General features: G+C 48.2%; 1 protein-coding gene across 5 annotated transcripts in view; it reads right to left on the reverse strand.

The window, feature by feature from the left end:
- NOL4 (nucleolar protein 4) overlaps positions 1–4806 on the reverse strand; it is a 401146-nt gene extending 396340 nt beyond the window's left edge. For 4 of the 5 annotated variants that reach the window (XM_068237327.1, XM_068237326.1, XM_068237325.1 and 1 more), the window contains exon 1: positions 3634–4806. In XM_068237327.1, the coding sequence (XP_068093428.1) occupies positions 3634–3888 (255 nt within the window). In that variant the 5' untranslated portion in view covers positions 3889–4806. Of the gene's footprint in view, positions 1–1171; positions 1336–3633 lie in introns of those variants that run through there. The other variant, XM_068237329.1, reaches the window with a different exon arrangement.
- Positions 4807–12309: the final 7503 nt, after the last annotated feature.

The following is a 12309-nucleotide window of genomic DNA, read 5'->3' on the forward strand; positions in this document are numbered from 1 at the left end:
GCTGGGGGGCCGGAGTATACATAAAATGATGTAGATGACTTTGCGGGCAAGACAGTGAAGCATACCCAGGTGACACAACCTGCAGTCCAATTGGACAGCAGTGTCACCTGATGTGGAATTTGATTGGAAACCAGCGAGTTACTGCTTTCTGGCTTCATTCTATATGCTGACCACCAATATGTAAAGTTGTAGCTGACCGCATCTATAAAACATTTTGTGTGTGGGGGGCCAGTAAAAAAGAATTCGGCCCGCGGGGCTTAGTTTGAGGACCATTGATCTACTTCAACCATATCAAAATAACGCTTTTTCCCCCCACACAACATTATTACCATGTAGGAATTATACAGTGCCAACATCTTCGTGACACTCATTCTAAGATAATTAATGAAAAAATAATGTGCTGCTGTTAAAATCTATGGTGGCATACAGTAAGTAGATAGGAAGCTCTCTGGTTCAGACAGTCACTCTTAACATCATAAATTGTGCTTTTCTCAGGATATAGTTATAGTAAAAAAAAATGCTCAAGTTACTTTCAAGGTTCATAAATAAGTATGACAATGTTCCCTAGATTGTAATAAGTCAATTTTACCTGTGTGCAGTTCTCATACAGTCAGTGGTAAAAATAATAATAATAATAATAATACACCTTCGCTAAATTCATAAAACTTTACAGTGAAGTTCCCAATGTAGATGGTAAGCTTTCTGTATCAGTCAATTATAGTAAAACTGTATATCAGTACTTTCAAAATTCACAGAAAAAATAATTAATGACAGTGGATTGCAAGCTCTCTGGGTCAGTCATTTTTGTTTCATAACGTGCACTTTTCTTCAAAAATGTTAAAAAATGAAAACCAGTCATAAAAAGATAATATACATAAATCATCAATACTTTCAAAATGTATGGAAATGTATGAAAATGCAGACAGAGTAGATCATCAGCATCATCTGCAGTCACTTTTCTGTCACATACACTGTCCTCATGTAAAGTAATGCATATGATTGTGAGATAGGTAGATATGTAGGTAGATAGATAAATATTTATATACACACACATGCAGTATATACATACTAAGGATAAGTACGTACAAGTATTCCATGGTACAATTGAAATGGTTATACTACGTTAAGAAACTGCTGAACTCTTGAGCAATGTTGCCATGGTATTCCTTACCCCCAGCTATAGAAGCCATCTCTGAGTTGTAGAATTGAATGCGGTCACTACTTGTGGCTGGTAGCTGTGTTTTTCCTCTATCTAGCAGATGCTGGCTGAGCTGGCTCTGTCCAGGAGGGCCAGTGGTCCCTAGAATGTGGCTGCTGCTAGGTATCCTGTGCAGGAGAGAGAGTGTTCCTAGGATGAGGCTGCTGCTAGGCATCCTGTGCAGGAAGGTGAGTGGTCCCTAGAATGTGGCTGCTGCTAGGTATCCTGTGCAGGTGGGTGAGTTGTCCCTAGGATGTGGCTGCTGCTAGGCATCCTGTGCAGGACGGTGAGTGGTCCCCAGGATGTGGCTGCTGCTAGGCACCCTGTACAGGAGGATCAGTGGTCCCTAGGATGTGGCTGCTGCTAGGCATCCTGTGCAGGAGGATCAGTGGTCACTAGGATTTAGCTGCTGCTAGGAATCCTTTGCAAGAGGATGAGTGGTCCCTAAGATGCGGCTGCTGCTAGGCACCCTGTGCAGGAGAGTCAGTGGTTCTTAGGGTGTGGCCGCTGCTAGGCATCCTGTGCAGGAGGGTGAGTGGTCCCTAGGATGTGGAAGCTGCTGGGAATCCTGTGCAGTAGGGTGAGTGGTCCCTAGGGTGTGGCTATTGCTAGGCACCCTGTGCAGGAGGGTGGGTGGTCCCTAAGTTGCGGCTTCTGCTAAGGATCCTGTGCAGGAGGGTGAGTGGTCCCTAGGATATGGCTGTTGCTAGAAATCCTGTGCAGGCATATCAGTGGTCCCTAGGATGTGGCCACTGCTAGAAATCCTGTGCAGGACTATCAGTGGTCCCTAGGATGTGGCTGCTGCTAAGCATCCTGTGCAGGAGGGTGAGTGGCCCCTAGAATGTGGCTGCTGCTAGGCATCCTGTGCAGGAGTAACAGTGGTCCCTAGGATAAGGCTGCTGCTAGGCATCCTTTGCAGGAGTAACAGTGGTCCCTAGGATGTGGCTACTGCTAGGCATCCTGTGCTGGAGGGTGAGTGGTCCCTAGGATGTGGAAGCTGCTAGGAATCCTGTGCAGAAGTATCAGTGGTCCCTAGGATGTGGCTGCTGCTAGGCATCCTGTGCAGGAGGGTGAGTGGCCCCTAGAATGTGGCTGCTGCTAGGCATTCTGTGCAGGAGGGAGAGTGGTCCCTAGGATGTGGCTGCTGCTAGGCACCCTGTGCAGGAAGGTGAGTGGTCCCTAGGATGTGGAAGCTGCTAGGAATCCTGTGCAGAAGTATCAGTGGTCCCTAGGATGTGGCTGCTGCTAGGAATCCTGTGCAGGAGGGTGAGTGGCCCCTAAAATGTGGCTGCTGCTAGGCATTCTGTGCAGGAGGGAGAGTGGTCCTAGGATGAGGCTGCAGCTAGGCACCCTGTGCAGGAAGGTGAGTGGTCCTAGGATGAGGCTTCTGCTAGGCATCCTGTGCAGGAGGGAGAGTGGTCCTAGGATGTGGCTGCTGCTAGGAATCCTGTGCAGGAGGGTGAGTGGCCCCTAAAATGTGGCTGCTGCTAGGCATCCTGTGCAGGAGGGAGAGTGGTCCTAGGATGAGGCTTCTGCTAGGCATCCTGTGCAGGAGGGAGAGTGGTCCTAGGATGAGGCTGCTGCTAGGCATCCTGTGCAGGAGGGTGAGTGGCCCCTAGAATGTGGCTGCTGCTAGGCATCCTGTGCAGGAGGGAGAGTGGTCCTAGGATGAGGCTGCTGCTAGGCATTCTGTGCAGGAAGGAGAGTGGTCCCTAGGATGAGGCTGCTGCTAGGCATTCTGTGCAGGAGTAACAGTGGTCCCTAGAATTAGGCTGCTGCTAGGCATCCTGTGCAGGAGGGAGAGTGGTCCCTAGGATGAGGCTGCTGCTAGGCAGCCAGGCTGAGCGCAGCGAGATGCTGCTAGCAGCAATGCACGGAGCAGCCGCTCTTCCCCATCCTGACGGCTCACCTCCACTCGCTGTACACAAGCCTATCCAGCCTCCTCAGCAGCAATGTGTGTGTCAGTGTATGCCTGCCTGCCTGCCCGCTGAGCCGCTCTCACAATGAGCCTCGGGAAAGCCCCGAATAAAAGGGCCAGCGCCACTGCTGGCACCCAGCCAGGCATCAGACACCCTTCTCCAGCCATCGGGACAGGAGGGGAGGGCAAAGCCGCTCACAGCAAACCAGCCATGCCAGCGATAAAAGTAGATGGGGGAAGGGGGGCCGGGTAGAAACAGGGCAGTGCGCCAGCCAAATGCCCATAAGGTCATGTCATGGCATAGTGTGACCGGCTGCTTCACCATCACCTTGGCAACCTGTGTAATAAAGAGTGACAAATTGCAGCATCGCACAATGGCCAATGGCACAGGGCACCGGGAACACAAAGGAAGGGAGCAGAGAGGTGCAGTACAAAGCCCCCCTCCCTCCCTCCCCCCGGATCCCATGTCAGGCTATGCCACCCTGTGCCCGCTACTGCCGGGGCACCCATCACTCACCGCGCTCTTCACAGGGACGTACAGCACCTGCTTGTCCCCGGGGTTCACCTCGTCCGCGTCGCCCAGCTGGAAGCCCTTAGATTTCACCCAGAATTTGAATTTGGCATTATCCGTGGAGCTGGACTCGGAGCCATTGAGCAGCTGCACGATCCGCTCGTATTTCTTGCGGGTGACGGTCTTGGTCTTGCCGGAGTCCCCATAAGTCCTGAGGCACCAGTCCTGGAAGTGGCGGTACATGTCCCGATCGCTCTCCATGCTGCACCTGTGAGGGTCCCGGAGCAGCGGAGAGACACCCGGGGGGGACGGCTCTGAGGAGGATGAGGAGGAGGATGGCAGGATGTCAGTGTGCCCAATGGCTGGCTGGGCGGGTGAGGGGGTGCGGGGGGGGAGGCACACAGACAAGTCTCAGATGTTTCTGTTGTCCTTCTACGTGCCTCGTCTCCCTTCTGCTCGCCAGGCTGGGCTGTCCCGATGCTTCTTCCCCCAGATCCGGGGCTGTGCAGACACCTGCCTGACACAAGTCTCTATCCCGGCTGCGCCGCCTTTATGTCCTGACAGGCTCAGCCCAGAATGAAGGGCAGGGGGGTCCTCCTTCTCCAGCACAGTCCCACACGCTCTGGATGATGCTGCTGCTAGCAAACTTCCCTGTGTCCCTCCGCTGCTGCCAGCACATGTAGCGAGCAGTGCACAGAGAGCTGGGGAACAGGTTGCAGCCCTCGGAGGCTGTTGCTGCGTCTGCCAGGAGAGCCCCTGCTCGCCCCTCTCCCCAGATAGCAGGTCCCCTCTATGGAGATGGGCTGCCCAGCTCGTCCATGTCAGGCAGGACAGTTTCTCTCAGTCAGTCAGCAGAGGATTCCCTCGCGTCCTGCCATGGAACTACAGCCAGCCAGCACACTTATTCCGTCACAAAGAGGCGCAGGCTGCACTATTGTTCCCCTAGCCTATAACAGAGGGATGCTGCTCCGCTTCAGCAGCTCCTCTAATGAATTGGATGAGGGGCAGCCTGGTGCGCTAAAAGCCCGTCCAAATGCTTCAGTTCCCTTTTCTTCTGCGCCCGTTCATCAAGCAAGAGACAATTAGTGCCTGTAAGCCCCACAGAAAGCCCCTTCCCAGGACTGGCAAAATGGCTCATGCCTCTGTTCCCTGTACTCTGTGCTTCACTGGAAGCTCTAGCGGCGGCTGGAGCCGGGCTCGGGACTGACAGATCACACTTCTCCTTGTGTTCTTTAAATGGCTGCTTGCTGTTTTGCAGGTATACTGCTGCCACCTACTGGACTGAGTAATCAACACAGGTGCATGCTATTCTCCGAGGTGCTGAAAGAAAGAATGCCACGTACAGTTCCCCAGCCGGGTCCCAAGGAAATGTTTGCCCTATAGACGTTCTGAAAGCGTTTAGGCCAAGTTCACATTTTCTGAATTCCATAAGGGCTGGTTCAAACGGGCGTTTTTGTGGCGTTTAACGCAGCGTTTCAGATGCAGCGTTTTTTGGGATCTACTGCCATCCCATGCAAGTGAATGGGAGCGTTTAGAGCTGGCTTTTGCAGGCTTTCATGAAAGCCTGGCAGTAGATCCCAGCGTTGCGTCTAGTCTCAAAAGCAACATGCTGCTTTCAGAGGCAGTAAACGCGAGGAAACAATAGTAGAGACCAGAACTGCTAGCCTTGAATGCTTTTCAAAAGCTTTCAAAAGCTAGCTTTTAAACGCTGGCGTTTGAACGCAATGCCAAGCAAAACCTCAGCAGACGCCCGTGTGAACCAGCCCTAACACTCACGCTATAAAGCAGACATTACTATGCAAGGGGCACATTTTTTCACATTACCCATAAAAATAATGCAGGGCCCGTTTCCACTAATGCAAATGGTTTCTGTTTGCAAATGGTGCAAATTAAAATTTGCATCTGATTCCTTCTAGCGGTGCCATGCATGGCTATGAGAATTTGCATGTGATTTCTGAAAGAATGCAGCAAGCACTTCTTTATTCTTTTGTTCTCCTGTTTTCCTCTGTGGTCACCTTTTCTCACAACCGTTTACAAGACTTTTCTCGAGCCTCTCCCCTCCTCTGGAACACTCTCCCTCAACACACCCGCCACTCACGTACATTTACTCTTTTTAGGTGCAATCTGAAACCTCTTCAGGCAAGAATACTCTCCTACCTAGGACACACTCAGCCACTGACTATCACCTCATACACAGCTTTCCCTTACCTACCAACCTATACCTTAAAGAGAATCTGTACTCTAATATTCTTACACTAAAAAGCATACCATTCTATTCCTTATTTTCTCCTGTGCCCCTCTGTGCTGTTTCTGCCACTCTCTGCTGCAATCCTGGCTTGTAATTAACAGTTTTAGGCAATGTTTACAAACAAACTAACCAACTTCTAATAGGCTCAGCTAAGCATAGTGTGTGAGTATGCAGGGGGCCTGCAGAGGGTGTGTATCGCTTCTACCAATCACAAGCAGCCCTGCACATTCCACACAATCAAGCTTTAGCCCGACAAACAGGACAGAGGAAAGATACATTGATTTATTACAGAGACAGTGTAATTAGGAAGAGCTGCAGTAAGCCCCAGCACATTAGAACAGGCATAAGAACTCATAGGATAGAAGAACTAAAGCTGAAAAAATTGTTACAGAGTCTCTTTAAACCTTTAGACTGTAAGGCCTTTTGGCCAGGGTTCTCTTCACCTTTTGTCTCTCAATGCTGTGTAATGTGTGTGCATACTACCCTCCTACTCCTGTGTAATGTGTGTGCATACTACCCTCCCACTCCTGTGTAATGTGTGTGCATACTACCCTCCCACTCCTGTGTAATGTGTGTGCATACTACCCTCCTACTCCTGTGTAAAAGTCTGTAGTTGACTGCATCAGTGGTAATCCATCATCAGGTGTTTTTGTGGCTACACTCCTTATGGGCATTAAGATCATGATGGCCACAATTGCTTTATGACCATTGTGAGGTGGGCTCCAGGGCTGTGAAGTGCACCAAGGGGAGGCAAGGGGTGTGAACATTGGTTGGGCCCCATCAAAGTTTTGCTGGGGGCCCCATGAATTGTAGTTGCACCAATGTACACAATTCATACAATTATAGGAACAGTGCAACACACTGCAATACAATGCACATAGTGTGAAACATCTATAAAATGCTCTTGTGTTAAGTGCAGTACATGCTAGTCTAGTGTTGTACCTTATTTTCTGGTTGAACTCAATGTATGTATGTCTTTTTTCAACCCAAATAACTATGTAACATATACTGTACTAGAACCATTTTACGGCATGATGCCTGATGGCGCCCCAGTAAGTGCAGTATGTTGCTTCAGATGCTGGACCAAACATTGCATTTAAACATGGATTTTTAATCCTGAAGAATACATGCAAATGGAGGCAAGTGCCAGGTGTCAAGTTGTCTTATGCCAGCTGATAAACACTTGGTTGCATACAATTTTTGTATGCACTTTTCAAGACATTTTTAAAAACATGTCCATTTAGGCCAGGCTCATACTGCGGGATAAAAAAAAAAATAACCCTGTAAAAACTGATCAGTTTTTAAAAGGCATCAGTTTTTCATCCATGACCCTCCTTTCCATTAGCGTGCGGTCATTGTGAAGCGTTCGTCGATCCGGAAAAATCACTCCTGCCCCAAACTTGCAGTCCGTTATGCTGATTAACATTGGATTCGTTCACCTCCGTTAGGATCTGGTACTTTTAATTACGCTAAAAGGACTGTTTTTTATGCCAGTGTGAATTGACACTTAAAGTGGCCACACGTTACAATTTTTCTGCTTGATTCTCCCTGTTTGATTAAAACGATTGGTTGTACCAGAAAATCGAAAGGGTTTTTTTTTCTATTAAGAAATCAGATTTCCCAATTTTCTCGATTTTTAGAGATTGGACATGTTGAAAAATTCAGATTAACTTTACCAAGAGTAGTATAGTGTGTGATGGATTGTCAAACTGTATTCAACCAGAATAACTTTTCAGTACATACAAATGATGGATAGATGGGATTATGGAAAAGTGTGCATATAAACACTGCTCAAAAATATAAAGGGAACACTTAAACAACACAATGTAACTCCAAGTCAATCACACTTCTGTAAAATCAAACTGTCCACTTAGGTAGCAACACTGATTGACAATCAATTTCACATGCTGTTGTGCAAATAGAATAGACAACAGGTGGAAGTTATAGGTAATTACCAAGACATCTCCAATACAGGAGTAGTTCTGCAGGTGGTGACCACAGACCACTTCTCAGTTCCTGTGCTTTCTGGCTGATATTTTGGTCACTTTTGAGTGCTTGCGGTGCTGTCACTCTAGTGGAAGCATGAGACAGAGTGTACAACCCACACAAGTGGCTCAGATAGTGCAGCTCATCCAGAATGGCACATCAATGCGAGCTGTGGCAAGAAAGTTTGCTGTGTCTGTCAGATTATGGTCGAGAGCATGGAGGCGCTACCAGGAGAGAGGCCAGTACATTAGGAGGCGTGAAGGAGGCCGTAGGAATGCAACAACCTAGCAGCAGGACTGCTAACTCCGCCTTTGCGCAAGGAGGAACACTGCCAGAGCTCTGCAAAATGACCTCCAAAGGGCCACAAATGAGCATGTGTCTGCTGAAATGGTCAGAAACAGAATCCATGAGGGTGTGCTTACAGCCCAATACCACAGGACATTTGGCATTTGCCAGAGAACACCAAGATTGGCAAATTTGCCACTGGCTCCCTGTGCTCTTCACAGATGAAAGCAGGTCCACACTGAGCAGATGTGACAGAGTCTGGAGACGCAATGGAGAACATTTTGCTGCCCGCAACATTCTCCAGCATGACCGTTTTGGCAGTGAATCAGTAGTGGTGTGGGGTGGCATTTCTTTGGGGGCCCCACAGCCCTCCATGTGCTTGTCAGAGGTAGCCTGACTGACATTAAGTACTGAGATGAGATCCACAGACCCCTTGTGTGACCATATTGCGGTGCGGTTGGCAGGGCCGATTCTAGACTTTTTGCTGCCTGAGGCAAACTTGTGAGGATGTGATACTGTAACGATTGTGGAACTATTTCCGTGGTCAGCGCACAGGACGCGCGCCAACACTACGGAAATCCTCCACAAGCGTGTAAATTAAGAGAACCCAGCTATGGTGCTATGCACCTGTAGAGGGAGATTCCCACCGGCAGATGGAGCTGTGGAGTGCAGACGAACACAGCCTCTGCACTGCCACAGATGCCAGATGGGAATTGTACGAGTTGAAGCAATGCAGGACAAGATCGCCTTTAAAGAGAGAGAACACAGAGACAGAATGTATGTGTGTCCACCAATCTAGTCGCCACCCAGCGACGGTGAACACACAACAACGGAAACGAAGAGGGAACGCAATCGCAAGAGTAGCGATTGCCAATAGTGACAGAAGACCGAACTAGACAGAGCACAAGTATAAAGAATGAGCACAGAGACAGAATGAATGTGTGTCCACCAATCTAGTCGCCACCCAGCAACGGTGAACACACATCAGCAGAAACAAAGTATGAATGCAATCGCCAGACTGGCAATTGCCAACAGACACAAGACTGAGCAGGACAGAGCACGAGAGTAGCAAAAGGCACAGCAAGCAACAACAATTAGAACATCAAGGAAAATAACAAACGCTAGCTAAACGCGAACACCGCACTCATTCGCAACAGCGAACGCGTTATAGACACGATCACCGCGCGTTAGGCGCCCAGTGCTAAGCGTGCCACCCTAACTAACCAATGCAACACAAATACGAAATAGAAAACGCGATCGCTTGCTAAACGGTTACCTCACCGAGCCTACAGCAAGCGTTCGTACCAGACAAGACAGAGAGAAGGAGTAGCCAGCAGCAACCGCAGCTCTGGCCTACACTCCCACCGTTGCTACCGCTAGAGCGGATGCGATCCAGACAGACAAACAGATGGGGCTACCAGTAGCAACCGCTGCTCTGGTTAGCACCCCTAAGGCAGAATACAGAAGGAAGCACTGCCACTACCACTAGGGCGAATGCAATCCAGGCAGATGGAGCAGCCAGTAGCAACCGCAGCTCTGGCTTACACTCCCAAACAGATAGAACGATTTCTTGTCGACTGCCGCTGGCGACAAGACAATCGAGACAGAGAGACAGAACAAGGCAATACAGATAATACAACCTGACTGCACTAGAAGGGATGCCTAGTGCAGTCCCCGGGAATTACTCTAAGATAATCTTAGCAAACGACAGCAAGGCTGACACTCCAGGAGAGTTTGCAGGAACAAACCATCATGACCAGCAAGGGATTCTGGGAGAACAGGGTATTTATACTGCAAGCCTTCAAATGAGACAGCTAGGCAATTTGCATGACAAGTGTATGCAAATTCCTCAGCAGAGCAACTCTGAAACTTGCAAAGCGAAGACAGGTATCTTTTCCAGAGACCTGCAGCATTCAGACCTAAAGAATGGACAAACAGCTGTCTGCCCGTGCAGACAGCTGAGCAGATCCTTACAGATACGTTATAGCTGCAGTGAGCCCACCAAAAACACCCTCAGTATAGATAGGTACCAGGTATAGGTGCCCCCAGTATTGGTAGCTAGGTAAAGTTGCCCCCAGTATAGGTTAGCCAGGTACAGTTGCCCCGGTATAGGTTGACCAGGCACTCTACACTTCCTGTTTCTGCCTGGTGCTGCCTTCAGACTTCTGCTGCCTGAGGTAGTCGCCTCACTTGGCATCATGGGTGGACTGGACTTGGCGGTTGGCCCTGGGTTCCTCCTAATACAAGACAATGGTACACTTCATGTAGCTAGAGTGTGTCAGCAGTTCCTGCAAAACGAAGGCATTGATGCTATGGACTGGCCCGCCTGTTACTCAGACCTGAATCCAATTGAGCGCATCTGGGACATCATGTCTCGCTCCATCCACCAACACCATGTTGCGCCACAGACTGTCCAAGAGTTGGTGGATGCTTTAGTCAAGGTCTGGGAGGAGATCCCTCAGGAGACCATCTGCAACCTCATCAGGAGCAGGCATACAGGCAACACACACTACTGAGCCTCATTTTTGTCTTTTTTTAAGGACATTACATCAAAGTTGGATTAGCCTGTGGTGTTTTTTTCCACTTTAATTTTGAGTGTGACTTCAAATCTAGACCTCCATAGTGTTTTTAAATTTGATTTCCATTGATAATTTTTGTTGTCAGCACATTCAACTATGTAAAGAACAAAGTAATAAGAATATTTAATTCATTCAGATCTAGGATGTCTTAATTTTGTGTTCCCTTTAATTTTTGTGCAGCGTATACAGTCCTGGCCAAAAGTTTTGAGACTGTCAAAAATATATAAGTGTTCACAAAGTTTGCTGCTAAACTGCTTTTAGATCCTTGTTTCAGTTGTTTATGTGATGTACTGAAATATAATTATAAGCACTTCATACATTTCAAGGGCTTTTATTGACGATTACATGAGATTTATGCAAAGAGTCAGTATTTGCAGTGCTGGCCCTTCTTTTTCAGGACCTCTGCAATTCGACTGGGCATGCTTTCAATCTGTGCACAAAACATGCCCTACCTACATCTCGCATCTTGTTCACAAGTATACACCAGGTCGCCCCCTCCGTTCCTCCAACGACCTTCGCCTCACCACCCCGCGCATTTCACACTCCCATGCCCGCCTGCAGGATTTCTCAAGAGCTGCCCCCACCCTCTGGAATGCCCTTCCACCACCCATCAGACTTGCTCCCTCTTTCAACACATTCAAGCAAGCCCTCAAAACCCACCTCTTTATGATGGCCTACCCACCTCCTACCACACAGTAACTCTCTAAGGAATATTTAACAGCCCCCCCTAGTGTTTCCACCCCTCCCTTTAGATTGTAAGCCTCTGGCAGGGTCCTCCACTCCCTGGTGTAATCTACAGGATCATGTGCTCCTGTCCTATGACAGCCTGTACTTGTATTACTGGGCCTACCTAACCAGCCCATATTGCATGATCATGTATTTTGTACAATTTGTATGTATAACTTTGTTCTATGTGTATAACCCTATGTATGTCATCCTTGTATCATTGTATATATTTATTGTCCAGCGCTGCGTAATATGTTGGCGCTTTATAAATACAATAAATAATAATAATAATAATCAACTTCTGGGCCAAATCCTGACTGATAACAACCCATTCTTTCATAATCACTTCTTTGAGTCTCTCAGAATTAGTTGGTTTTTGTTTGTCCACTCGCCTCTTGAGGAATGACCACAAGTTCTCAATGGGATTAAGATCTGGGGTCCCCAATGTTTTGGTCCCCAAGCTACTTAGTTATCACTTTTTGCCTTATGACACGGTGCTCCATCGTGCTGGAAAATGCATTGTTCTTCACCAAACTGTTCTTGGATTGTTGGAAGAAGTTGCTGTTGGAGGGTGTTTTGGTACCATTCTTTATTCATGGCTGTGTTTTTTGGCAAAATTGTGAGTGAGCCCACTCCCTTGGATGAGAAGCAACCAAACACATGAATGGTCTCAGGATGCTTTACTGTTGGCATGACACAGGACTGATGGTAGCGCTCACCTTTTCTTCTCCTGCCAAGCCTTTTTCCAGATGCCCCAAACGATCGGAAAGGAGCTTCATCTGAGAATATGACTTTGCCCCAGTCCGCAGCAGTCCATTCACCATACTTTCTGCAGAACATCAATTTGTCCCTGATGTT

Source organism: Hyperolius riggenbachi, chromosome 5 (genome assembly GCF_040937935.1).
Source record: "Hyperolius riggenbachi isolate aHypRig1 chromosome 5, aHypRig1.pri, whole genome shotgun sequence".
Taxonomy (NCBI): Eukaryota; Metazoa; Chordata; class Amphibia; order Anura; family Hyperoliidae; genus Hyperolius; species Hyperolius riggenbachi.